This window comes from Aquarana catesbeiana, linkage group LG07 (assembly GCF_042186555.1).
Source record: "Aquarana catesbeiana isolate 2022-GZ linkage group LG07, ASM4218655v1, whole genome shotgun sequence".
NCBI classification, from domain to species: Eukaryota; Metazoa; Chordata; class Amphibia; order Anura; family Ranidae; genus Aquarana; species Aquarana catesbeiana.
Window position 1 is genome coordinate 346,228,049 of NC_133330.1, and position 27,913 is coordinate 346,255,961.

The 27,913-nt window shown below is 46.7% G+C and overlaps 1 protein-coding gene across 2 annotated transcripts; it reads left to right on the top strand.

The window, feature by feature from the left end:
- Positions 1-27,913, top strand: LOC141103924 (selenoprotein Pb-like). Of its 2 annotated transcripts, none has more exons than XM_073594002.1 (5): positions 1-159; positions 17,743-17,947; positions 24,003-24,215; positions 25,203-25,344; positions 27,441-27,913. In XM_073594002.1, the coding sequence occupies exons 2-5, from the start codon at positions 17,745-17,747 to the stop codon at positions 27,696-27,698; spliced, it is 816 nt and encodes a 271-aa protein (XP_073450103.1). In that variant the 5' UTR covers positions 1-159; positions 17,743-17,744; the 3' UTR covers positions 27,699-27,913. The 2 variants fall into 2 exon arrangements, with proteins under 2 accessions (XP_073450103.1, XP_073450104.1); XM_073594003.1 differs by having other exon boundaries at positions 27,444-27,913.

Here is a 27,913-nt window from a genome sequence, read left to right on the forward strand (position 1 = left end):
CTTGTACAGAGGATGTGCTGGAGGGAGGACCACAGGAGGGTGAGTGGGGGGAGGGAGGGCAGCCGGAGGTACAAAGACACTCCGGAGGGAACGTCACATCGGATTCTCATTCACCTTCAACACCCACCGACCCTCATAGAGCCGAGATAAATCATCGGGGTAAGTCTGAGGACATAGAGAAGGTGCAAGAAATCCTATGTGTACTATGTCCGCAGTCTCTGATCATCTCCTGTATTATGTCCGCAGTCTCTGATCATCTCCTGTATTATGTCCGCAGTCTCTGACCATCTCCTGTATTATGTCCGCAGTCTCTGATCATCTCCTGTACTATGTCTGCAGTCTCTGATCATCTCCTGTATTATGTATGCAGTCTCTGATCATCTCCTGTACTATGTCTGCAGTCTCTGATCATCTCCTGATGTCTGCAGTCTCTGATCATCTCCTGTACCATGTCTGCAGTCTCTGATCATCTACTGTACTATGTCTGCAGTCTCTGATCATCTCCTGTACTATGTCTGCAGTCTCTGATCATCTCCTGTACTATGCCTGCAGTCTCTGATCATCTCCTGTATTATGTCTGCAGTCTCTGATCATCTCCTGTACTATGTCTGCAGTCTCTGATCATCTCCTGATGTCTGCAGTCTCTGATCATCTCCTGTACCATGTCTGCAGTCTCTGATCATCTACTGTACTATGTCTGCAGTCTCTGATCATCTCCTGTACTATGTCTGCAGTCTCTGATCATCTCCTGTACTATGTCTGCAGTCTCTGATCATCTCCTGTACTATGTCTGCAGTCTCTGATCATCTCCTGTACTATGTCTGCAGTCTCTGATCATCTCCTGTATTATGTCTGCAGTCTCTGATCATCTCCTGTATTATGTCTGCAGTCTCTGATCATCTCCTGTACTATGTCTGCAGTCTCTGATCATCTCCTGTATTATGTCTGCAGTCTCTGATCATGTCCTGTATTATGTCTGCAGTCTCTGATCATCTCCTTTACTATGTCTGCAGTCTCTGATCATCTCCTGTCTTATGTCCACAGTCTCTGATCTTACATTTACTAATTATTATATGTGGCTCTCCGGTGATCTCACTTGAGGTCGCCAATACCAAGAGATTTGACCTCCATTGCTGTAAAATGAATGGTAACAACTTGGGAAGCAATGAAATGCGAATGCGACGCGCTAAACCAATACCCCGCCCACCGAGCTTTCATCGGGGAAATCTCCTCATCTCATATACATGTATTCAGAATTATATAGAAATATTGAAGATCTTTATTCAGAGTATTAGTGTGCATTTCCTGCACCCCTATAAACTATGCGCATGTACGTCACAATATTGTACACAGCTCACTGAGACTTTTTACCTTTGGTTTTTTTTTTTTTTTCTATTATTCACATCTAGATTTTGCCATTTGTTACAATTATCTCAAATGTTTAAAGTATTTATCAAACATTATGATTTCAATACATTTGAGTTAAGAAGATACGATAATGGAAAAATAAAACAGCAATCGTTTCTCAAATACAGCTAACAATAGAAATTCGATCACCAGAGAAACAAACTAATATAGAAAACAGATACTTGTCTATAGACGGCGATGGACCCAATGAGAATCTATACAATGTATCAATCAAGGAGAAGTATAGGAAGAACATATTCATGTTTTGTTAGAATTTGGGAGAAGATGGAGATGGTGATGAGGGGACAGGCCGCAATACACAGGCTGAATGAGGAGAGGACACAGACAGCACCCCCAGCTACTCTTCTCCCCCCCTCCAGAGGATATACCAGATGAACTGGAGGAACCCGCAGAGATCCTGCGGGCTGTCCGTATGTACACAGCCTCGGTAAACACCATGAAAGATCAGCTTGGGGGCCTTTGTGAGGAGGTGTCACTGCTAAGACAAGATCTTCAGAAAGTCCGGGAAAGAGCCACAGCAGTGGAGAGCAGAGTAAGCTATATTGAGGACAAGCTGCCACCGATAGCAAGTGAGGACCGCAAAGCTCACCGTATGGCCCAAGAAACCTCTAACAGAGCAGAAGATACAGAAAACCGCTTACGTAGAAATAATATCCGTATTATTGGGCTCCCGGAGAAAACAAAGGGTAAAGATCCTACTACTTTTGTGGAGAATTGGTTCATAGACATCTTTGGCAGGGAGGAGTTCTCACCATTTTTTACAGTGGAAAGGGCCCATCGAGTCCCTGACCACCCCCTCAGAGAGCTCCCCCCCGATCAATGTTAGCCCGTCTTCTTCACTACCGAGATAGAGAGGCAATACTGCGCTGTGCCCGGGAGCGTGCCAATATTCAGTACAACAGAGTCAGAGTATCATTCTACCCAGACTTCTCCGCTGAGGTGCAGAGAAACCAAGCTAAATTTGGGGATGTGAAGAGACGTCTACGGTCCTTGCAGTTACCTTATGCCATGCTCTACCCAGCTAAATTACGTGTTATTGCCGAAGGGCCATGTTCAGTTCTTTGATTCAGCTAGAGAAGCGTCTGCGTGGCTAGACTACAACGAACAGGCCCTGGGCCACCGCCGAGCTGCAGTAGATGGGGACTGATCCAGCAGCTTCTTTTGGTGGTAAAATCAGTAGGACATGACCACCTTCTGTCCAATAGGGCACCTCTCTATTGTTTTTCTTCCCTTTCTGTTTTTTTGCCGGGGTCATTATATTTTTACAAGTGCCAGGAACTCAACTGTGACTATACTATTTGTTACTTCTTGCAACGAGACAACAATCCGTCCGCCTACTATTAGGTTACGTTAGTGGTTTTAGACCTGCCTGGTTGGTGGCTCTGGACTGTTTGTTTTTCTTGTGTCTATAACTGATTTTTCTGGCTCAACTGCTATATACCTGGAAGGTCGATATCTCAATGCCAGTGCAATTACGCCTGTTGGCACCGTTGTGCCGTGTTGCTTTCCAAACTGGAGATTACCCTACAGTCCAAAGTATTTATGTATGATAGACTGACTACTACTGTCCCCTCCTTTAGCCAAACTGCTGTTTTATTATGTTGCTACTACATTTTCTACTATGTCCTTGCTGATTATTGCTTCACTGTGAAGTTCACAGGCCCTACTCAGACACTAACTATGCCCTTAGAATGGCAGGCAGCGGGGGCGGGGGGTGTGTTTTACCTACCTGATGCACACTGACCCACACTGACCATTACACTCACCTACCTGACATACACTGACCATTACACTCACCTACCTGACATACACTGACCCACACTAACCATTACACTCACCTACCTGACATACACTGACCCACACTAACCATTACACTCACCTACCTGACATACACTGACCATTACACTCACCTACCTAATATACACTGACCTACCTAAACCACACTGACATGATACAATGACCTACCTGACTTCAGGTGACGTGACCTGTCTCCTGCAGCTCAGCTCTAGTGTGCGGCGCGCCCGCAGAATAGACAGCAGGCACTCCAGACAGCCAGAGCCATGACACACGAGAGGAGAGCCGCCCACCTGACCACCGAGTGGGGATCTTCTGACAGTTACATAGTTACATAGTAGGTGAGGTTGAAAAAAGACACAAGTCCATCAAGTCCAACCTATGTGTGTGATTATATGTTAGTATTACATTGTATATCCCTGTATGTTGTGGTCATTCAGGTGATTATCTAATAGTTTCTTGAAGCTATCGATGCCCCCCGCTGAGACCACCGCCTGTGGAAGGGAATCCCACATCTTTGCCGCTCTTACAGTAAAGAACCCTCTATGTAGTTTAAGGTTACACCTCTTTTCTTCTAATTGTAATGAGTGGCCACGAGTCTTGTTAAACTCCCTTCTGCGAAAAAGTTTTATCCCGATTGTGGGGTCACCAGTCCGGTATTTATATATTGTGGGGTCACCAGTCCGGTATTTATATATTGTGGGGTCACCAGTCCGGTATTTGTATATTGTGGGGTCACCAGTCCGGTATTTGTATATTGTGGGGTCACCAGTCCGGTATTTCTATATTGTGGGGTCACCAGTCCGGTATTTATATATTGTGGGGTCACCAGTCCGGTATTTGTATATTGAAATCATATCCCCTCTCAAGCGTCTCTTCTCCAGAGAGAATAAGTTCAGAGCTCACAACCTTTCCTCATAACTAAGATCCTCCAGACCTTTTATTAGCTTTGTTGCCCTTCTTTGTACTCGCTCCATTTCCAGTACATCCTTCCTGAGGACTGGTGCCCAGAACTGGACAGCATACTCCAGGTGCGGCCGGACCAGAGTCTTGTAGAGCGGGAGAATTATTGTTTTTTCTCTGGAGTTGATCCCCTTTTTAATGCCAATATTCTGTTTGCTTTATTAGCAGCAGCTTGGCATTGCATGTCATTGCTGAGCCTATCATCTACTAGGACCCCCAAGTCCTTTTCCATCCTAGATTCCCCCAGAGGTTCTCCCCCCAGTGTATAGATTGCATTCAGATGTTTGCCACCCAAATGCATTATTTTACATTTTTCTACATTGAACCTCATTTGCCATGTAGTTGCCCCTCCCCTATTCATTTGTTCAGATCTTTTTGCAAGATTTCCACATCCTGTGGAGAAGTTATTGCCCTGCTTAGCTTAGTATCGTCTGCAAATACAGAGATTGAACTGTTTATCCCATCCTCCAGGTCGTTTATGAACAAATTAAATAGGATTGGTCCCAGCACAGAACCCTGGGGGACCCCACTACCCACCCCTGACCATTCTGAGTACTCCCCATTTATCACCACCCTCTGAACATGCCCTTGTAGCCAGTTTTCAATCCATGTACTCACCCTATGGTCCATGCCAACGCACCTTATTTTGTACAGTAAACGTTTATGGGGAACTGTGTCAAATGCTTTTGCAAAATCCAGATACTCCACGTCTACGGGCCTTCCTTTATCTAGATGGCAACTCACCTCCTCATAGAAGGTTAATAGATTGGTTTGGCAAGAACAATTCTTCATGAATCCATGCTGATTACTGCTAATGATATCATTCTTATTACTAAAATCTTGTATATAGTCCCTTATCATCCCCTCCAAGAGTTTACATACTATTGATGCTAGGCTAACTGGTCTGTAATTCCCAGGGATGTATTTTGGGCCCTTTTTAAATATTGGTGCTACATTGGCTTTTCTCCAATCAGCTGGTACCATTCCAGTCAGTAGACTGTCTGTAAAAATTAGGAGCAATGGTCTGGCAATCACTTGACTGAGTTCCCTAAGTACCCTCGGGTGCAAGCCATCTGGTCCCGGTGATTTATTAATGTTAAGTTTCTCAAGTCTAATGTTAATTCCGTCCTCTGTTAACCATGGAGGTGCTTCCTGTGTTGTGTCCTGAGGATAAACACTGCAGTTTTGATTACTGAAGCCCCCCGATTCACTCGTGAAGACTGAGGAGAAGAATAAATTCAATACCTCTGCCATCTCCCCATCCTTTGTAACCAGATGTCCTTCCTCATTCTTTATGGGGCCAATATGGTCTGTCCTCCCTTTTTTACTGTTTACATACTTAAAGAATTTCTTGGGATTCTTTTTGCTCTCCTCCGCTATGTGTCTTTCATGTTCTATCTTAGCAGTCCTAATTGCACCCTTACATTTCTTATTGCATTCTTTATAAAGTCTGAATGCTGATGATGATCCCTCAACCTTGTATTTTTTGAAGGCCTTCTCTTTTGCTTTTATATGCATTTTTACATTGGAGTTAAGCCATCCAGGACTTTTGTTCGCTCTTTTAAATTTATTACCCAATGGGATACATTGGCTAATGCCCTTATTTAATATGCTCTTAAAGCAAACCCATCTCTCCTCCGTATTCTTTGTTCCTAATATTTTATCCCAATTTATGCCTTCTAGCAAGGTTAGTGGCACAGGCGCATTGTAATTCCCGCTCTCTGGAGCCTGCAGTGCCTATGATGGACCTCACATGTCCCGCGGTCCCCATATTGGAGCAGTGGGATCGTCCATCATAGGCGCTGCAGGCTCCAGAAGGCGGGACCTGCTATGTCACTCGGCCGTGCTCCGGTCAGATCGGTCCCCACTCTTAGGCGGGTCTCGGGCTCGGGCTAATAATAGAACCGTGCATGCCTGAGACCCGGGGCTTTTGGGGACCCACTCGGGGCGAGCGCCCCCCCCCTGACCCCCCCCCCCCCGCGGACGCCGCTGGTTGTGACACACAGGTCCCTGGATTACCAGGAATATGCCGCTAGTTAGGCCCTGACGGAAGGTATGTGTTTTTGCCGCATTGGGCTCTTGGAATGTATATTGGCCTGTGTATACATACACCCCCCCCCCCCCCCCCGTTTGATGCTTGGGTACTCCGGCTTTTCATAGAATTCCTGGAGGGAAAGCCGGACCTCCCACTAATGCTGATAGGGGATTTCAATTGTTGGCTGAACCCTAGACTTGATAAACATCCATGCCTGGGGGTGCTTGCTTTGCAAAGGGAGACCCCCCTGGCAAGAATACAGCAGGAAGTAGGAAGGATAGATCTGTGGAGACATGGAAACAATTCTCCTGCTTTTCAAAGCCTCATGGATCCCTGTCGAGGATTGATTTGGTGGTGGGCAACTCAGCTATGCTCCCCTTGGTTTCAAAAAATTTCTTATAAACCCAGATGCGTTTCAGACCACTCCAATATGGCGGTATGCCTCACTGAAGTGCCACTGTCCGCATTACCTAAAGCCCCTTAGAAGTTTAACACCTTCTGGCTCAAGTTATTTACCTCTCCTGAGGAACTGGAGAGGAGCATCAGGGAGATTTTTACTGTCCAACATCATCCGGACTCTATCCTTATTGAATTGGAGGCATTTAAGGTGTACCTCAGGGGCCTTCTTATTGCAGAGGTTACTAAATTGAAAAAGCATTCTGAGGGACTGAGAGCTGAATTGGAATCACAAGTACAATCACTAGAGCTGCAATATGTGAAGGACCCTACTGATTCCGCCAGGGAGGCCTGGCAGTCGGCTCAATCTGCATATGAGCACTTGCTGGCCTCATCTGCGGGAAAAAAAGAGGTTCTTCTTAAAAACAGCCATCTTTGAGGAGGGAGAGACAATGGGCCGCCACCTTGCTAGAATTGCCAACTCAGAACAGAGATCCCCGGTCATTGGTGCAATAAAAAACGACAGAGGGCGCCTTGTCCACTCCCCGGATCTGATACTACAGGCACTGGCGGAATTCTAGGAGGAATTATATCTCCCCGACTCGGAGTATGATCAAGAGGAATTGACAAATTACTTATCTGGGATAACATTTCCATGTCTCACTGAGTCTCAGTGTAGGGAACTCGATTCTCCGTGCTTTGTTGTTGGAGTTAAGACGTTACTTACAGTTTCCCTGTGCTAGAGGGAAACCGGAAGTGACGTCAGAAGCTCAGTGGAACGCACGGCCCTGAGCGGAGCTGGTAAGTAAGGCTCTAAGGCTGCAAAATAGGTGAACTGCCAGCGCCATGCTTGGCGCTCGCAGTCCACTCAGCTGTGTTAGGAAAGGGAATGACTATTCTCTTTCCTAACATTAAACTGCCTCTCCGCCAATCAGGTGCTCGGGCTGTTACCTGTCACCTGATTGGCTCAAAAGACAGGCACCGCTATTGGATGCTTATCAGGAGGCATTCCACGCGCTGCCCCACAGACACAGGGTAAGTGCCGGGCAGACGGCGAGCAGGCGGGGGGCACACTGGCAGCATTTAATGGGCACACTGGCAGTATATGATGGGCAGTTGGGCACACTGGCAGCATTTGATGGGCAGTTGGGCATACTGGCAGCATTTGGACACACTGGCAGCATATGATGGGCAGTTGGGCACACTGGCAGCATTTCATGTGCACACTGGCAGCATATGATGGGCACACTGGCAGCATTTGATGGGCACAGTGGAAGCGCTTGGCACAGTAGCTGCATTTGATGGCACAGTGGCTGCATTTGATGGCACAGTGGCAGCTTTTGATGGGCACAGTGGCAGCGTTTGGCACAGTTGCTGCGTTTGATGGCACAGTGGCTGCAATTGATGGGCACAGTGGCTGCGTTTGATGGCAGAGTGGCTGCGTTTGATGGGCACAGTGGCTGCGTTTGATGGGCACAGTGGCTGCAATTGATGGGCACAGTGGCTGCGTTTGGGCACAGTGGCTGCATTTGATGGGCACAGTGGCTGCGTTTGATGGCACAGTGGCTGCCTTTGATGGGTACAGTCGCTGCATTTGATGGGCACAGTGGCTGCGTTTGATAGCACAGTGGCTGCGTTTGATGGGCACAGTGACTGTGTTTGATGGGCACAGTGGCTGCGTTTCATGGCACAGTGGCTGCGTTTCATGGCACAGTGGCTGCAATTGATGGGTTTTTTTTCAACATTTTTTCAGTTTGTTTGCGCCCCCCCCCCCCGAAATATTTGAGCACCAGCTGCCACTGGCGGGGAGGAGATGGTCTCCCCATTTAAATCTATAAGCAATACTCAGAACTATTGCTACCCCGATTGCTAAGGGTGTTCAATGCAGCTAAAGAACAAAACGTTCTACTGCCCTCTATGTCTAGGTCCAACATAGTGTTGATACTAAAACCTGGTAAGGACCCAGTAGACCGGGCCTCGTATAGGCCTATATCACTATTGAGGATGAGCCAAACACCCCCCCGGTTCGGTTCGCAGCGGAACATGCAAAAAATTTGTGCGAACCCCATTAAAGTCTATGGAACACAAACATGAAAAATCAAAAGTGCTCATTTTAAAGGCTTATATGCAAGTTATTGCCATAAAAAGTGTTTGGGGACCCGGGGCCTGCCCCAGGGGACATGGATCAATCCAAAAAAAAGTTTTAAAAACGGACGTTTTTTCAGGAGCAGTGATTTTAATAATGCTTAAAGTCAATCAATAAAAATAAAACAGGCCCTGCTGTTAAATATTATTTCAAAAATTGTAATTACATGTCCGTGTTAAACAGAGGCAGAAAAATTGGGCCTTTGGTGGTGGTGCCACAACACTGTAACCCCTCACAGTTACTCTTGGTGGGTGCAGGAACGGGCCCTGCTGTTAAATATTATATTATACCTCTGCATACTCTATCCCCCCTTCAACCCATCATGAATGCTGCTGCCAAACTCATCCACCTTACCAATCGCTCTGTCTCTGCTACTCCTCTCTGCCAATCCCTCCACTGGCTTCCGCTCACCCAACCAATTCAATTCAAAATACTAACAACTACCTACAAAGCCATCCACAACTCTGCCCCCAGCTACATCACTGACCTCGTCTCAAAATACCAACCTAATCGCCCTCTCCGTTCCTCCCAGGACCTCCTGCTCTCTAGCTCCCTCATCACCTCCTCCTATGCTTGTCTCCAGGACTTTTCCAGAGCCTCTCCAAGCCTATGGAACTCCCCACCCCAATCTGTCCACTTATCTCCTACTCTATTAGCTTTTAGCCGATCCCTGAAAACCCTCCTCTTCAGAGAAGCCTACCCTACCCCCACCTAACAACCGTATTTTAATTTTGTCCATCTGATCACCCCCCACAGCTACTCCCCTTTGTTCCACTTGACCCTCCCTTCTAGATTGTAAGCTCTGATGAGCAGGACCCTCTGATCCCTCCTGTATTTGTATTGTAATTGAACAGTCTTCCCGATGTTGTAAAGCGCTGCGCAAACTGTTGGCACTATATAAATCCTGTATAATAATAATAATATCAAAAATTGTAATTACATGCCCCTGTTAAACAGGGGCAGAAAAATTGGGCCTTAGGTGGTGGTGGTGGTGCCGCAACACTGTAATGCCGCGTACACACAATCAGAAATTCTGCCAGCAAAAGTCAGATGTGAGCTTTTGTTTAGAAATTCCGACCGTGTGTGCGCTCCATCGGACTGTTGCTGGCAGAATTCCAGCCAGCAAAAGATTGGGAGCAGGTTCTCTATTTTTCGGGCGGAAAAAGTTCCTATCCGAAAATGCATTCGCCTGTATGTAATTCGGACGCGTAAAAAAATCATGCATGCTTGGAAACAATTCGACACATGCTCGAAGCATTGAACTTAATTTTCTCGGCTCGTCGTATTGTTGCACGTCACCGCGTTCTTGACGGTTGAAAGTTCAGAGAACTTTTGTGTGACCGTGTGTATGCAAGGCAAGCTTGAGCGGAATTCCGTCTGAAAAACCATCCAAGTTTTTTCTGACGTAAATTTCGCTTGTGTGTACACAGCATAACCCCTCACAGATACTCTTGTTGGCCACAGGTACGGCCCTGCTGTGAAAAATCGTAATTACATGCCCCTCTTAAACAGGGGCAGAAAAATTGGGCCTTAGGCAGTGGTGGTGGTGCCCTAAACCAAAAATATTGTTGGAAGCTAGCATCATCAAGATTGAGGAGGAATAGGATAGTCACTCAGCATAGGCAGTCTTCAAGGGATCCCACATCCATGGAAAAATCAACCGGTTACATCAGCATCAGGTGCTTGATAGCTGCTGCTGATCCAAGACTGATTCATTTTTATGAATGTGAGCCTATCAACGGAGTCCGTGGACAGGCGCACTCTATGATCCGTTACAAACCCTCCAGCAGCACTGAATGTGTGTCAGAAAGAATGCTGGATGCAGGATAGGCCAGTAGCTCAATTGCATTTTGAGCAAGTTCTGGCCAGTGATCCATCCTCAAGATCCAGTAACCCAGTGGATGTTCTGTTGGAAAGGTCTCCAAATCTGCTCTTGCACTAGATATTCCTGCACCATGTAATTCAGACGCTAGCGATGGTTGCTTGAACCGATCAGACCTTGGCACTGAGGACTGAAAAATTGTCTAAAGGCATCGGTCAGCCGGCCACCTTCTCCACCGTTCTTCCTCTGAGTGAATGAAGCCTCAGCAACACGTTGTCCAGCACCAGGAAATTGTAACCTCCCAGGGTCTGGAAACGCATTGCACAAACCTTTCTTCATGGCTTCCTGAAGATGTTTCATTCTCTGCTCCCTTTGTGAAGGCAGGATGAGTTCTGCAACCTTACCCTTGTAACATGGCTCAAGAAGGGTTGCCAGCCAGTAATGATCTGTCAGGAAAGGGTCCGTTCGCTGGTAAGATCTATCATTTGGCGTGCAGTACTGAGGTCCACCAGCAGGTGTCTCCTGGCAGTTTGCAACTGTCAGGGGAGCTTTTCCCTTCTGGTGTTGTCATCGTTGGGCCGCAGTACTGGCGTCCACCAGCAGATGGATCCTGGCAGTGTTGAGCAGACAACACTTCCTGCGCTCAGGTGTTACATGAGGACAATTACTGGCAGTCCCATAAATACCCGTCTGATGAGTACTCTCATTGCCTTGGTATCTCTCTCCTTGTAACCTGACCTTGCTTGCCTGTTACCTGATCCTGAATCTGACCCAGTTCCACCTGCGTTCCTGTTACCTTTACCATACCCTACAGCCCGATCCATCCCCTCCCTGTCCTGTTGGTTCCCTGTCCCTCATCTACTGATCTCCCCGTGTATGACGTTGGCCTGGCTAACATTTATATTTCCGGAATATCCCTTGTTCACCTGCTTATTTGCTGTGTATGACCCTGGCCTGGCTTACGTCTGACATTCTGGTATTGCCCCTCTGCTGTATATATTATTTGTTGTTTGTGGGGTTTGTTTGGTTGGTTGTGCACTGTTTATATTTACTTATTTATCACCTATCTTAATAAATATCATTATTATTCATCTTACATGCATTTCTGGTTCTCTCTGTGCAGTCCACACAGTCTGGTCTACTAATTCTCCGACAGTACACCAAGACCTCCCTGACCAGACGTGGCTGCATTGAGGAATCATCATGGTTGCTGGGCTCGCTAAAGATGGATTTTAAGGAAATTGTCTATTATTCTCTGCTGGCGGCAGAGGATGGTGAATATTGTCACCAGACTTTAAAAAATTGGACCAGTGACCAGCTGCTGGAAAGGATCCGATCAGCTCATTTCCTAGTGGATCAGGGTCATATGTTATTTGAAGATGTTCAGCCTTTGATCCAGTTATGTGCAAAGCCGGCCCTGTGATGTATTCCCGAAGGAAGTGATGACTTCTCCCCTCCCTTCAATGGTGGCCAAGTTGAATCCCTGGTATGGTTGTTAGAGGATGATCCAGCTTTTTTCGATGAACATTATTCCTCTTGTTCCCAGCAGGTGTTATCTGATTGCATTTGTTCAGTACAATCTCTGATTGAACAGGCTGTATGTGATCCAACTTTTGTTCAACCTGTACTACAGGCATGGTCAGTTCTCCTCCTGTATTTAGCCAAGCCACAACAATCCAGCCCTGCCATTAGTTACCTGCCTTCCCAAGAATCTATCTCCCCGTCGCCCATGGCAACCTCAGCTACAGCCCAGTATACACAGCTTCCCACCAAGTACTATTACCCAGTCTCTACTCACTGCACCTATCCTGCTTTCAATCCACCTGCCTCTAATCGTCCACCGGTAACAATCCCACAAAACCCTCCTCCAGCCACTGTTCCCTGGTCTTCCTTTTGCCCAGTTACATCCTTTCCTTATAGCCCTGCAGTTACCTACAAAGCTACAGTGGCTAAACTAAGAAGGAAACGAAAGTTCTTTCCTACCCACACAATCCTGCCAGTAACCCAGTCTGCCTCCACACCGACCAACCTGCCCAGTCTGCCTTCACGCCAGTTGAACCTGATGACCCACCTAATTCTGATGACCCACCTAACCCAGTGCCTGCTACCCAGCCTGGCGTCCCAGTGCCTGCTACCCAGCCTGGCGTCCCAGTGCCTGCTACCCAGCCTGACGTCCCAGTGCCTGCTACCCAGCCTGACGTCCCAGTGCCTACTACCCAGCCTGGCGTCCCAGTGCCTGCTACCCAGCCTGGCGTCCCAGTGCCTGCTACCCAGCCTGATGTCCCAGTGCCTGCTACCCAGCCTGACGTCCCAGTGCCTGCTACCCAGCCTGACGTCCCAGTGCCCACTACCCAGCCTGACGTCCCAGTGCCTGCTACCCAGCCTGATGTCCCAGTGCCTGCTACCCAGCCTGACGTCCCAGTGCCCACTACCCAGCCTGACGTCCCAGTGCCCACTACCCAGCCTGACATCCCAGTGCCTGCTACCCAGCCTGACGTCCCAGTGCCTGCTACCCAGCCTGACGTCCCAGTGCCTGCTACCCAGCCTGACGTCCCAGTGCCTGCTACCCAGCCTGACGTCCCAGTGCCTGCTACCCAGCCCTAACGTCCCAGTGCTTGCTACCCAGCCCTAACGTCTCAGTGCCTGCTACCCAGCCTGACGTCTCAGTGCCTGCTACCCAGCCTGACATCCCTGTGCCTGCTACCCAACCTGACATCCCAATGCCTGCTACCCAGCCTGACGTCCCATTGCTTAAGAAACAGCTGCCTCATTTACCCTGATGGCAGTTCCCACTCTGTTGAAAGTGGCAACCATTAATGTTGCCATATAAAATCAAGTGTTGAGGTAAGATAGGGTGGGACTTCGTGTGTACCTGTGTAGGGTTTGAATAAAGATGTATACCACAGATTTAAAAGAAATGTATTTAAACTTTATTCAACATCTATTAGTTAAAAATGTATTACAGTTATGCAGATACAGTTACTGTTAAATGGGCGCAGGACGTGCTGATCCTGGTGCAATGAAAAGAGTGTGGCCTACGTGTTTTGCGGGAAACCCCACTTCGCCAGGGCCTCAAAGTAGCACGAATACAAAAGAGATATTGCAGTAACCTAAAAGTACAACAGAATTATACACCAATATTAACAAATATTAAAAGAACTGAATATAAAAGACATAACATTTTTCAAAATATTAACATTGAGGGTTTGCAGAGTATTCATCACAGGGTTGATATAACAATTAATTTTTTATATCGAGATGGAATTACGTACAGCTTATTTGATGTCCAGCGGTATCTCATAGGCAAGGAGCAAGCTAAGGGGGCTCAGAGACTTTTCAGATTATCAGACTATTACAGACTATCAGACTATAGAGTAGAAACGTATCTTATCTTTCAATTGATTTATCTTGTTAATAAATCAACAGCGTTTGCGGAGGAAACTTGACCGCCTTGTTTCGAATGGAGGAGATTCTGGGGCGATCTCTGAGGTGAAGCTCCTCCTTAGGAGGCATCAATATGACTGGCATGCCTCTTTGGTTCAGGAGAGGGATTACGGGAAATACCATTCGCCTGACCCTTACCAGAACTGTAAACAGAGCATAGCAGTTAAGACGGTCAATGGCCTGAGGGACAGTACGGCTCTCTGACGAAATCTAGGTCAGGGATCCTGAAGGTTGTCAGGTCATACTATGCCGATCTCCTGGGAGGAAGGAACCTTGATCGGACAAGGATGTTGGGTTTTTTGGACTCTACACCAGGACTGGAAAGTAATGTTCCTTTGATGAATTTGACAGATGAAATCACTGCAGATGAGGTAATCCAGGCTATTGATAAACTAGCCATCAAGAAAACGCCAGGGCCAGATGGTCTGACAGCCGAGTTCTATAAATGTTTTAAGACGATCCTGGCTCCCTACCTTGCGGAGGTTTTTAATGGCTGTTTGAATGAGGGTTCTCTCCCTCCCTCCATGAGGCAATCTGCAGTGATCCTTCTGTCAAAGGGTAAAGATCCTTCGATGATTGGGAATTGGCGCCCCATTAGCCTTCTTAATGTCGATAGGAAAATACTGGCAAAGATTTTCTTCTGGCGATTATCACCAGTTGCAGGCAGTTTGTTATCCCGCCACCAGCACTGTTCGGTCCAAGGTAGAAGCACTTTCTCAGCAGTGTTAGCTGTCCGGGAGGCCTTGGAGCGTTGTAGGGCTGCTGGTTGGGGTAAATTTTTGCTGACATTGGATCAGGCTAAGGCCTTTGATCGGGTTAATCATGAGTACTTGTGGCTCCTTCTTGACAAATATGGCCTGGAGGGGGGTTCATTGATTGGCTCAAGATTTTGTACAAAGGGGCTGAAAGCTTTCCTCTGGTTAATGGTTGGGTCGGGCAGACCTTTGCGGTCGGCTCGGGTGTGCGTCAGGGGTGTCCATTGAGTCCTCTGCTATATGTGTTTGCAATCGACCCCTTCATTAGAAGGCTAGAGAGTGGACCTTTGTGTGGGGTACCTTTGGGCATCGCTGGTGAGCCTCCTTTGAAAGTAGTGGCCTATGCTGATGATGTTTCTGTTTTTATCTCTGGAACTGCGGAGGCGCAGGAAGTGGTCTCAGTGATAGGGCAGTATGCAGAGGCATCAGGTTCAAAGGTCAACCAGGACAAGTGTGAAGCTTTCTGGATGGGCTTGGAAGGTGAGAGCTTTGTTCTCCCGGATGACTTCCCGGAGCCCCAACAAAAAATTTGAGTTCTAGGCATTGAATTCGGCCCAGGTGACTATGGTCATGCAAATTGGGTGAACAGGCTGGAGAATGTCGATGTCAAGGTGGCAAGCTGGAAAGGTTGGCAGCTTTCCTTGAGGGAAAAGGTTGATCTGATCAAGACTTACCTGATTCCGATTTTTCTGTATGTCAGTTTTGTTTGCATTTTGCCAGTTTCTCTCTATACCAGGATCTATAGTTTTTTCTTCCAGCTGTTATGGAGGAACAGAATAAACCTTGTCAAAAGGAATGTGACTTACCTTCCTAGGCGGGAGGGTGGTCTAGGGATGGTCAACCCTGTAGTCTTTTTCTCTCTGATGTTTGTGAAGTACAATCTTGGTAACATGTTGGCAGAGAGACCGCCTGGGTGGGTTGGTATTTTCCAGTCCTGGTTTAGGCCCTTTCTGCGAGACTGGGAGAGTTGTGGGCCAGTGAAAAGCCTGATGGTCAAGCATGAGCAGCTCCCGGCTTATGTTGCCCCGTGTTTGAAAATGCTTCGGCAGTGGCAAGTAACAGCAGGAGAAGTCAGATCTCTTCCAAGGAAACTTCTTGAGAAGCGGATCATGAGCTCTGCTTTTTGCGAGCCACTGGCCTTGAGGGATTGCCCAAGCCTGGTTTTGGGGGTGGTTTTGCGATTGATTAATTTGGAGAGAATCCCAATGAAGTTTAGGGATCAGGCTTGGCTTTCCTTTCATGGAAAACTATATGTGAAGGGCAACTTGAAGTTTCTTTCCATGAGTGATCGGGGCTGCCTGAGAGTGGAGTGTGGAGGAGTGGTGGAGTCCATGGATCACTTTCTACTTCAATGCCCTTTTAATATAGAGGTGTACAAGAGGGTGGGGAGGGCTCTGAGTATACCCTTCCTCCCCCATATGAGTTATACAGAGTGGGTGTATGGGGCATTCCAGACTCATCGGGATTATGATTTGGAAACACTTTTTTTAGTTAGTCTAGTAGTCCGTTATTTCACGTGGAGTGCACAGTGTCAGGTATCCTTACGGAGTAAAATTCTCCCTGTGGAAGTGGTGGTGCAGGACATTCTGGGTGAGGTTGGGAAGATTCGGGGTCTTGAGAAAGGCAGGTGGCAGCAGGAGGTCTGGATAAGGGCGTGGAGGAATATCAGGACTCTGTAGCTGCTGCCTGTTGATCTCGGGGTGTGCGGCTTTTCTTTCTATTCTTGATTCACTCCCCTAGATTTTCAAGATGAAATATATTTTTGATAAAAGGCTACATGCATGGTGACGGTGATGTTCCTTAGTCTGGCTCTCCTGTAGGGATTGTGTTGTGCGCAATTTGGTTTGTACCATTTATTATGTTCTTGTTTTGTATTATCATATTCAATTATTTTGTAAATATGTTTTATTTATTTATTATGGTTTTATTGTATAGAAGTTGTTGTTTGTAAGATTTTCAATAAACAAAATTAACCCCTCATAATGGGCACAGCGGGTGTACAGACCCGGGAACTCAGCACAGGGATGGTGGGAACCCCTCATAATGGGCACAGCGGGTGTACAGACCCGGAAACTCAGCACAGGGATGGTGGGAACCCCTCATAATGGGCACAGCGGGCGTACAGACCCGGGAACTCAGCACAGGGATGGTGAGAACCCCTCATAATGGGCACAGCGGGTGTACAGACCCGGGAACTCAGCACAGGGATGATGGGAACCCCTCATAATGGGCACAGCGGGTGTACAGACCCGGGAACTCAGCACAGGGATGGTGGGAACCCCTCATAATGGGCACAGCGGGTGTCAGACCCGGGAACTCAGCACAGGGATGGTGAGAACCCCTCATAATGGGCACAGCGGGTGTACAGACCTGGGAACTCAGCACAGGGATGGTGAGAACCCCTCATAATGGGCACAGCGGGCGTACAGACCCGGGAACTCAGCACAGGGATGGTGGGCACCCCTCATAATGGGCACAGCGGGTGTACAGACCCGGGAACTCAGCACAGGGATGGTGAGAACTCCTCATAATGGGCACAGCGGGTGTACAGACCCGGGAACTCAGCACAGGGATGGTGGGCACCCCTCATAATGGGCACAGCGGGTGTACAGACCCGGGAACTCAGCACAGGGATGGTGAGAACTCCTCATAATGGGCACAGCGGGTGTACAGACCCGGGAACTCAGCACAGGGATGGTGGGAACCCCTCATAATGGGCACAGCGGGTGTACAGACCTGGGAACTCAGCACAGGGATGGTGGGAACCCCTCATAATGGGCACAGCGGGTGTACAGACCAGAGAACTCAGCACAGGGATGGTGAGAACCCCTCATAATGGGCACAGCGGGTGTACAGACCCGAGATCTCAGCACAGGGATGGTGGGAACCCCTCTGATGCTCTGAAGGACTAATGACAATGTTCTCTTTGTGGTGACCGAAGCCCATTTTCTTTTTGCAGAGATGGAGGGATCGTCTCTTTTTCTCATCACCCTTCTGGGTCTCTCAGGTTTGGTTTCCTCAGAAGATAGTCAGACGACAATCTGTAAGCCGGCTCCCCGATGGACTATCGGGAGTGAAGTGCCCATGCTACTCTCGTACGGACAGGTCACTGTGGTTGCTCTCCTACAGGCCAGTTGTGGCTTCTGCCTTGTACAGGCTGCAAAGTAAGTCACTCTCTCATAAGAGGAGCAGGGGAGGGGGGGTGGTAGGGATTTGTGCTGGGAAAGGTAATTTGGAGGGGGTTGTGCTAAGAGGATGGGTTTGGGGGGATCTGTGCCAGGAGGGTGGATTGGGGGGGGGGGGGGTTGATTTGCACTGGGAGGGGAATTTAGGAGGGGGAAGTTATGGAGATAGGAGGGAGATTTGTGCTAAGAGTGGGAATTTGAGGGGATTGTGCTGGGGGGGGGGGATGGGGGTGGTTTATCAGGAGGGGGGAATTTGTACTTGGAGGGGGGTTGGGGGGAGATTTGTGCTAGGAGAGGGAATTTGAGGAGATTTGTGCTAGGAGGGTAATTTTTTTTGGGGGGGGGGGGAGATTTGTACTAGGAGGGGGAATTTGGGGGGGGGGGTGATTTGCACTGGCAGGGGGATTTAGGAGGGGGAAGTTATGGAGATAGGATTGGGAATTTGAGGGGATTTGTGCTAGGAGGGGGAATTGGGGGGGGGGTTGATTTGCCCTGGGAGGGGGAATTTGTATTGGAGGGGGGTTGGGTGGGGAGATTTGTAGTAGGAGGGGAATTTGAGGGGATTCTTTCTAGGAGGGGGATTGGGGGGGGGGAGGGAGAGATTTGTACTAGGAGGGGGATTGGGGGGGTTTGTACTAGGAGGGGGATTTGGGGGGGGGATTTGTACTAGAAGGATGATTTGGGGGGGGGGGATTTGTACTAGGAGGGTCATTGGGGGGGGGGGTTGTACTAGGAAGGGGATTTGTCCTGTAGGGTTGTGGGGAAGGTGAAGCTAGAAGTGGGGACTTGGGGGAAAGATTTATACTGGGAGGGGGATTTGTACTAGGAGTGGGGACTTGGGGGGGGATTGAAGTTAGGAGTGGGGACTTGGGGGAGGATTTATGCTAGGTGGGGGGATTTGGGGGGAGGGTTTACACTAGGAGGGGGGATTTTTGGGGAAAAATTAAGCTAGGATTCGGAAGGAAAGAGGATGTGTGCTAGGAGGGGTGATTTGTGAGGCAAAAATATGTGCTGGGAGGGGAATTTGAACTGTGAAAATTGAGAATTTTTGCGTTTGTGTTTGGGGAGAATTTTAACTTGCAGACGGAATTGATGCTTTGAGGTGACTGTGTTGATTAGTGCTGTTTTTTTTTTCTTTGGTGTGGGGGGGCGCTTTAGAATCCTCTGCTTATAGGCTCCTGAGATTTAAATTCTGTTCTGTTTTGTATGAATTTGAATAACTTGTACACGCAGATTACCGTTGTTGTCCAGCAAACAATTTTTGGCTACCATCTGTTATACTGAAGACAAGAAAGTGGATCCTGAAGAAGCTCTTTTTCCAAGCGAAACACGTTGATCCATCTGTCTTCTTTCACATATTTAGTTATACATGTACTCCTTTTGACTGGATGGTAGCTGATAATACATGATTTTAATGTGGCTTATTTTAAATGTACTAATAAAATTGTAATTTTTTTTTTAAATAAAACTTTTCTTTTTATCCCACCTTTTGGTATAGTTTTGGCACAGTGGGATTTTTCCATGAAATATTTTGATACTTGTGCTATTGTTCAATTTATGTTTTCACTACAAAAAGAAACCCAAAAATCGCTCAAACTTATCTTAGTGCATGCACAATATAATGCCCAATATTGTGATAAAACACAAAGGTTGAGGTTGCATGGAGTAAGTAGATACCAGACATGCCCACCCTTAGAATTGCGCACGCTCTTGAAGCGATGAAAGGCTACAGAACCCCACCGAAGGACACCCTCCGGGCTCATATACCCGTGATCCCGAAGGAGGGCAAGGATCCCCTACAATGCCAAAACTATCGACCAATATCTTTACTTAATGTGGATCTGAAGATATTCACCAAAATACTTTCCATGCTCCTGATTGGGCGTGTTTCCCAACTGATCCACTCAGATCAAGTGGGGTTTGTCCCAACGAGAGAAGCTAGGGACAACACGACCAAAGCGCTCAACCTGATATACGCTGCACAGAAGCGTAAAATCCCCCTGATACTTCTCTCAACCGATGCCGAAAAGGCATTTGACAAGGTGGATTTTACCTTTTTGGTTGAGACCCTACACTTCCTCGGCCTGGGGCAGAGGATGATGCACTGGATTCAGGCCATGTACTCATGCCCCTCGGCCAGAGTGAAGGTGAATGGGCACCTCTCACAATCATTTGAGATAACCAATGGCACACGTCAGGGTTGCCCCCTGTCCCCCCTGATTTTCATCTTGACCCTTGAGCTGTTCCTGAGAACCGTACAAAACAATCCAGACATCTCTGGTCTCCATCTGGATAGCACTCTTTCTCCAAAGATTGCAGTATTTGCAGATGACCTCCTCTTCTTCCTGTCCAACCCTCTGATCTCTATCCCAAACTTACTTTCAGAGCTGAAGACTTATGAAGCGTTGTCTTTTTTCTGAGTCAACTATCAGAAGTCAGAGGCACTGAATGTGTCTATGCCTACCTCCACATCGACACTGCTGCGAGTGGACTTTCTCACTGAACTTTTCCTCTCTTCTGACGGCACTTAAATAAGACCTACATTCCTGGCAGAACGGTATGTTCTGATGGTTCGGGCCCTTCAACATTGTGAAAATAAACGTGATGCCTCGTCTGCTGTATCATTTTCAAGCGATCCCCATCCGGATCCCGAGATCTTTTCTTAGGATGGTGAACCGAACTCTGGTCACCTTCCTATGGTCACAAAAACCTCCCCGTCTGGCACAATCTACCCATAGACTACCGAAGCTCAGGGGTGGCATGGCCCTGCTAGATGCCAATTTCTACCATACGGCATGTCACCTGACGCGGGTTCTAGACTGGTGTTGCCACGGTGAACTCAAGCAGTAGGTTAAGGTGAAGCAGATTTTGTAGGGAATACCACTTGAATCTCTACCATGGTGCCAGTCATATTTACCCCAGCGGGTAATGGATCACCCCACGATAGGGGAGACCAGGAAGATCAGCCAGAAAGCTTTCCGAGACTTTTCGGTAGCGCCCTTACCGTCACCGCTCACGCCCATAGTGGGAAATCCAGCTTTTACTCCTGGACTCCGATATCCCAAATTCCAAGACCTGAAAATAATGGTATGTTCACAAGCCCGACACTTTGTTGTCACTGGCCAATGGATGACTAAACAACAAATTATGGCTGACGCAGATCTGGCGGGATTGTCATTTTGGCAAAAAGTACAGCTGGCTCACTTCCTTAGATCCCTTCCCCCTCCGGAGTCGTTTCAGAGACAACTGACCACTTTCGAACTGCTCTGCCTAGACCAGTCCCCACTTCCCCATGCGGTTTCTCTAACCTATCAACTGCTGATAACGCCACCAGCGGGCCACAAGCTTTCATATATCGCCAGTTGGGAAAAAGAACTGGGGCTGGAGCTAACAGAGAAACAGGTAGATAGACTCTTCCTGTTCTCTTACAAGATATCGATCTGTGCCAAACACCAGGAGGTGGGTTTCAAGGTTCTGACCCGGTGGTATCGTAGCCCGGCAAAGATCCATAGAATGTTTCCCCATTGCTTGAACCTATGCTGGAGATGTGGGGAGGAGGTTGGCTCTCTGCTCCACATCTTCTGGTCCTGTCGGCTTTTGGAGCCCTACTGGAATGAAGTACATCGTATTGTCCAAAAATTCACTGATAGAACCATACCAAAAGATCCCGCTTTTTTCCTCTTGCACCACCACAATATACCAAGTAGAGCATATAGGAGGTCCATTCTGCCCCTCTTGATCACAGCCGCGAAGGGTTGCATTCCGCTGTACTGGAAGCAGACACAGCCTCCGTCGATTGCCGTCTGGCTGAAAAAGGTCGCTGACATTCATGCGATGGAAGATTTGGTAGCCACAGAAAAGGGCCTAAAGGAGAAATTTTCTAGAAGATGGTTTTATTGGCACAAATTTGTATACTCTGAGGAATATGCGGGACTAGTCTTATGAACCCTTGCTAAATACCAGCGTACATGGCGAAGCCTCTGGCCTGGATGAGGTTCGGGCGGATGGAACTTTACCCTAATCCCTGCCCTACCCTCCTCCTCACCTGCCCCCTGTGACGAACGCGGGTGTCAGATCCCTGCCCTCCTCGCTAACTTGCAACGAAGGACCGGCCAACCTCACACCACGCTGTCACTTACGTAACAATGCCACTCTCAGCTGCGCCCAGCACAAAGATTTTCCGGCTTGCGGGACCACAATCTAGGTGCGAGCAGCCTGAGAGTGATTGTCACTCAGCTAATTACACAATTAACCCTTTAACTGCCACCACCCCCCGTTTAAAAGACCGAGCCAGGAGAGACTCGTAATTTTAGCAATACCAATTATAATTTTAGAATAAGCGTCTACCACACACACTGCCACCACAGACAGGTCTGCTCAGAGTCTTACTCTACAACAGTAGCGCCCTTCAAGAGGCAGGTTCGTTTATAGCTTGCATTAAGAGCTTTAGAGACGAGGTTAACACTTTTCAACATAAGGGTTTATTATGAAAACTTGATGCAAATAAAACATTTATAGAAAAATGTTGTTGTTGATGTTTCAAAAAGATAAAGACAATATACAGCCACAAAGCAATAAGGTAGAATTGGGAAGAAAGAATACTTGCAATTAATGTCCGAGGGTTGATCAGAGTTCGATCGATGAGCTAGGTAATCGGTTCTCGACTTGGCAGATGTTTCTTCTTGGATGGTAAAAGGAGAACTGCCCATTGTCTTGGCATCTCCTCTTTTCTGTCAAATCAAAGGGGGTGTTGACAGCGACCAGTGACCAATCATCTGGTCATCTTGTTTAGGGGTTGGTTGCTGGGAGGTGTCTACACTCATGACCACGTCCCAGGTAGATTTTGTAATACATATTCATATATCTGCATCTATAGTGTTTACAGACTCCAAATATCCATATTATTATTCAGCGTGAGATTTCCTTCAAAACAAGTCTAAACATGCCATGTCTATTAAGTATAGTCTGCTTAGGAGGAATAAGTGGTCCCAGGGGTTTCCCATATGACCTGACATAGGGGTGTCTGGACTTGAAACGTTCCATATTATCTGAGGAAACTAAATATGTCCATATTATGGCTGTGCTATTACTAAGTCCGAAGTTATGAAACATGCTGAAATTTCATACTTATCCCACTGAGGTGTATTCAGACATTTTACAACCGGGGCCTGTTGGGTCTCTGAATGGAGAGGGTGACAGTTTTACGACAGGCCTGAACCCTCCGCCCTTTCAACAAGCTGTTTTTCTACTGACCTAACCTGGTTCTGTTTTCTCTGTTGAGATAACCTTTTCTGTTGAACTTAAAAAACTTTGTATTCCTAAGACAAGGGAGGAGGGAGTTCAGATTTCTCTGTAATGTTTCATGGTTAGCCAAACTGTCATGGCTACTTCCACACAACATGGCGGCTAGCTACAGCTTTCCATGTCCCGTACGTGATATCGTTACACCCCCCCTTCCCCCACCCTTTTTTTTTTTTTCTCTTTCTTTTGTTGTGTTTGTTTTCCTCTCCTTTCTATTTTCTGCTAGGACCCTCTATGGGTCTTCCCTAATTCCCTAGAAGTCCTTATTACATGGTCTCTACTGTGGAAAATTTGACATGCGGGATACGGAGACTCCTCAGATTTGGCCGTTCTCAGTCTGCAACATTATTTAATTGATGAGATTACGAGGGTACCGATTTATGTGAACTGGACCTTTCCTTGTTGTTCTTTAAGTTTTTAGAATCCTACACTATTGTATGGACTCTGCATTTGCCGTATGTTTTTCTTGCAAAAATAAAGTATTGGAGAAAAAAAAAGAGAGGCTACAGAACCCGACATTGTCCATAACAGACGCTTTTAAAGCATTTACAGGTCATCAGTTTAAAGTTACTGTTTCTCAATTTATGGAAAGGCATTCTCTGATTGGATGAGATGGAGATTGTGATGTCACTGCCGTGCCTCTCCACCTCATCCAATCAGAGAACGTGAATTTGCAAACATTGATCATAGCAGATGAGAAGACTATTTGTAACAATTTAAATGTCTCTTTCAGCATGGGCCCGCTCCGTGACAAGCTGACCAATCTGGGGCTGATCAACATCACCTACATCATTGTCAATGACCAGAGCTCCCTCTCCCGGCTTCTGTACCCCAAACTGGCAGCTCAGGCGCCAGCGGGGGTCCCCGTATACGAGCAACTACCCAATCAGGAGGATGTGTGGGAGGTTCTGAATGGAAATAAGGACGACTTCCTCATCTACGACAGGTGAATGGTGACTGCAAGACACACAGCCATGGTATACACAGAGCCACAGGATATGATCAGAGACTGCGGACATAATACAGGAGATGATCAGAGACTGCAGACATAATACAGGAGATGATCAGAGACTGCGGACATAATACAGGAGATGATCAGAGACTGCAGACATAGTACAGGAGATGATCAGAGACTGCAGACATAGTACAGGAGACGATCAGAGACTGCAGACATAGTACAGGAGATGATCAGAGACTGCAGACATAATACAGGAGATGATCAGAGACTGCAGACATAGTACAGGAGATGATCAGAGACTGCAGACATAGTACAGGAGATGATCAGAGACTGCAGACATAGTACAGGAGATGATCAGAGACTGCAGACATAGTACAGGAGATGATCAGAGACTGCAGACATAGTACAGGAGATGATCAGAGACTGCAGACATAGTACAGGAGATGATCAGAGACTGCAGACATAATTCAGGAGATGATCAGAGACTGCAGACATAATTCAGGAGATGATCAGAGACTGCAGACATAATTCAGGAGATGATCAGAGACTGTGGCCACTGCTTGTCTATGGGAAGTGCTCAAAAAGCTAGCAATGTGAGACAAGCTACTACATGTATTTCGTCCCATAGGGGACAGAACAGTAAAGAATAAAGAAGAGTATAATGATAGATCTTCTTTAATTGGTTGAATTCCTAGGATGATCAGCTCCATCTAGTGGCCATAATGCATTTTTTTTTCTAAAATACCTCAATCAAGATAATACCACATTATGACCACTAGATGGAGCTGATAATCCTAGGAAATCAGCATAGTAAGTAAAATATGGTTTAATTTTGCGATGGCTCAGCAAATGTCATTGGCTCAGCATTCGTCCAGCAATTTTTTTTTAAACTAGACCCCATGGTCTTCCACCCTTTGATCTTTATCCCTCCTCATGTCTTGTTCCAGAAATGTATTTCTTCTCTTCTGTCCCCAGATGTGGACGCCTCACCTTTCATATCCGGCTGCCTTACAGTTATCTCCACTTCCCTTTCGTAGAGGCGGCCATTAACACCACTTACTATGAAGACTATTGCCAGAACTGCAGCTTCTACACCAATGTCACCTGGAACGCCAAGGTAACCGCTAACGTGCCGCTCCCTCTGTGGGGCAAATCATTGCTTTTCAGAGGATGATATCAGCCAACCAATCACTGGAAATATGTTCAAACAAAATGCTACTACTGCATAAAAAAACCAGCATTTTCACAGGTATACCGGTTCCTCCCCCTTCAGTCTTGCACAAGTGTACCGGCTCCTCCCCTTCAGTCTTGCACAGGTGTACCGGCTCCTCCCCTTCAGTCTTGCACAAGTGTACCGGGTCCTCCCCCTTCAGTCTTGCACAGGTGTAGCGGCTCCTCCCCTTCAGTCTTGCACAGGTGTACTGGCTCCTCCCCTTCAGTCTTTCACAGGTGTACTGGCTCCTCCCCTTCAGTCTTGCACTAGTGTACCGGCTCCTCCCCTTCAGTCTTGCATAGGTGTACCGACACCTCCCCCTTCAGTCTTGCACAAGTGTATTGGCTCCTCTTCTTCTTCAGTCTTCCACAGGTGTAGCGACTCCTCCCCTTCAGTCTTGCACAGGTGTACCGGCTCCTCTCTCTTCAGTCTTGCACAGATGTACCGGCTCCTCCCCTTCAGTCTTGCACAGGTGTATCGGCTCCTCCCCTGGACTGAAATGCCTTACTCTGATTTCACTGCACACTGTGAGCTTCTCACCATGTGCATTAGAAGCTGCAGTAAGTCGGCTGTTTTTTTGGTAGAGGTCACCTCTACTATTAAGCCCATCCCTGAGTGAAACGCGTCAGGCGTGCAAGACTTTGCACCATCCTTTGCCCTCTGTTATCCATTATGGTCACGGGACACAAGGGATTTTGCAGCATCCAATGTTTCTATTGCTGAGATACAAATCAGGGAAGGGTTACATTGCAGCCCTTCCAGAAATGTGGAGCTCTGGGCAATTTTCCTTTTACAGCATTTGGAGTAATAAGATTGCTGCATCAGTCCCTATGCATGACCTCCAATGCAGCCGGTAAGGAGCCCGGTGCACCAGTCATATGTAGCTCTATTGTGGTTGGGTGTGGAGGAAACTCGGGATCCAGCTACAAGTCGCCAATGAAGGTGAGAAAGGGAATCTGAAGCTGCAGCAATATCGCTGCTACATAGTCGCTGGTGTAATGGGAGGAGGGGCAGCATTTGAAGTAGGAAGAGTGCCGGTATGTACTTACACTTTAATTAGAACGCTGAAATCCAGGGACAGATATTGGTATATACAGTACAGTATATCATAGTTTGTAGACGCTATAACCTTCACACAAACCTATCAATATACACTTATTGGGATTTTTTTGGAGCAGAATTCATTTTTGGCAAAATATACAGTATGAAGAATTTTTTTTTTTGTATTTTATTGGATATGTTTTATAGCAGAAAGTAAAAAAAAATATATATATTTTCTTTTCAAATTTTTTTTCGTTTATATTTAAAAAAGCACAAAACCCCAGTGGTGACCAAATCCCACCAAAAGAAAGCTCTATTTATATGAAAAAAAAAGAATATAAATGTTTTATTAATGTGCAATTAACAGCTAAAGTAGCGCCGTGCTGAACAGCAAAAAAATGCCCCGGTCATAAAGGGGGTAAAACTGGAGCTGAGGTGGTTAAATAAATAAATAATAAAGAAAGCCTAAAAATGAAAACAAATGCCGCTATCACATATAAGAATTCGCTGCAATGATATTGGATTTCATGTGGATTTTAGTTATGTATTTTACCCCAGATTGATACGTTTTTTCTTACCTTAATATTTTTATTTTTTATTTTTATTTACAATCAAAACTTAATTTATGTACTCTAATCATCACTATCACGATTATCTTGTGCTTATATACGGTGTTATTGTTTGTGTTTGTATACACAATATATACAATGTAATATATTACCATATATAATGTAATACTTTTACTTTTAATAAATATTCATTGTGGGAAAAAAAGAATTAGATGCAATATAATACATTTTTGGTTTAATTACCGCTTTACGTTAGAATTTTAAATAATTTAAAGTGGGAAAAACGTTATCAATATCTTTAGCATTGGCCACTGAAACCCATTTTATATATATTATTTATAGCTTGGCGCCATATTTGACGGCATTTTCCGCTTCTCTTGTCTCTCCCAGCAGAATGAAGTTTCCCCTAAAAATCGCACAGAGGAGAAGACGGAAGCGCTGGGAAAAGATAAACTAACAAGCAAGGAAGATGATAAATCCGGTGACCACCACCAGCACAGCAAGGGCCCCGGGACCGGCGGCGGGCACAGGCCTCACCTTCCAACCAATCAGGAAGAAGATATTGACAATAAAGCCCATCGCCCAATCAAATCCAAAGGAAAAGCGGGTGAAAGGTCTAATCATCCAACCCACAATCACGGACCATAATCCTTTGCATCTCCATGTTGGTCCATTGAACCACTTCAGCCGTCTACGTCTTCTGGAGCAATGTATGCGTTTCTGCTCTGGGCCTATTGATTCCACAATATCTCTGTCACTATGAAGGAATGCATAGATTGGAGGAAAACAAGGCTTTCTTTTGGTGATATTGTATTGGAAAAATAATTATATTTTCTATTGATAAAAAAACATTGTGACAGTGA

Coding starts and splice junctions, on each gene's coding strand:
- LOC141103924 (XM_073594002.1), top strand. CDS start 17,745: ATGGAGGGATCGTCTCTTTTTCTCATCACCCTTCTGGGTCTCTCAGGT. Junction 24,216..25,202: donor GACTTCCTCATCTACGACAG/GTGAATGGTGAC, acceptor TTCTGTCCCCAG/ATGTGGACGCCTCACCTTTC. Junction 25,345..27,440: donor ATGTCACCTGGAACGCCAAG/GTAACCGCTAAC, acceptor TGTCTCTCCCAG/CAGAATGAAGTTTCCCCTAA.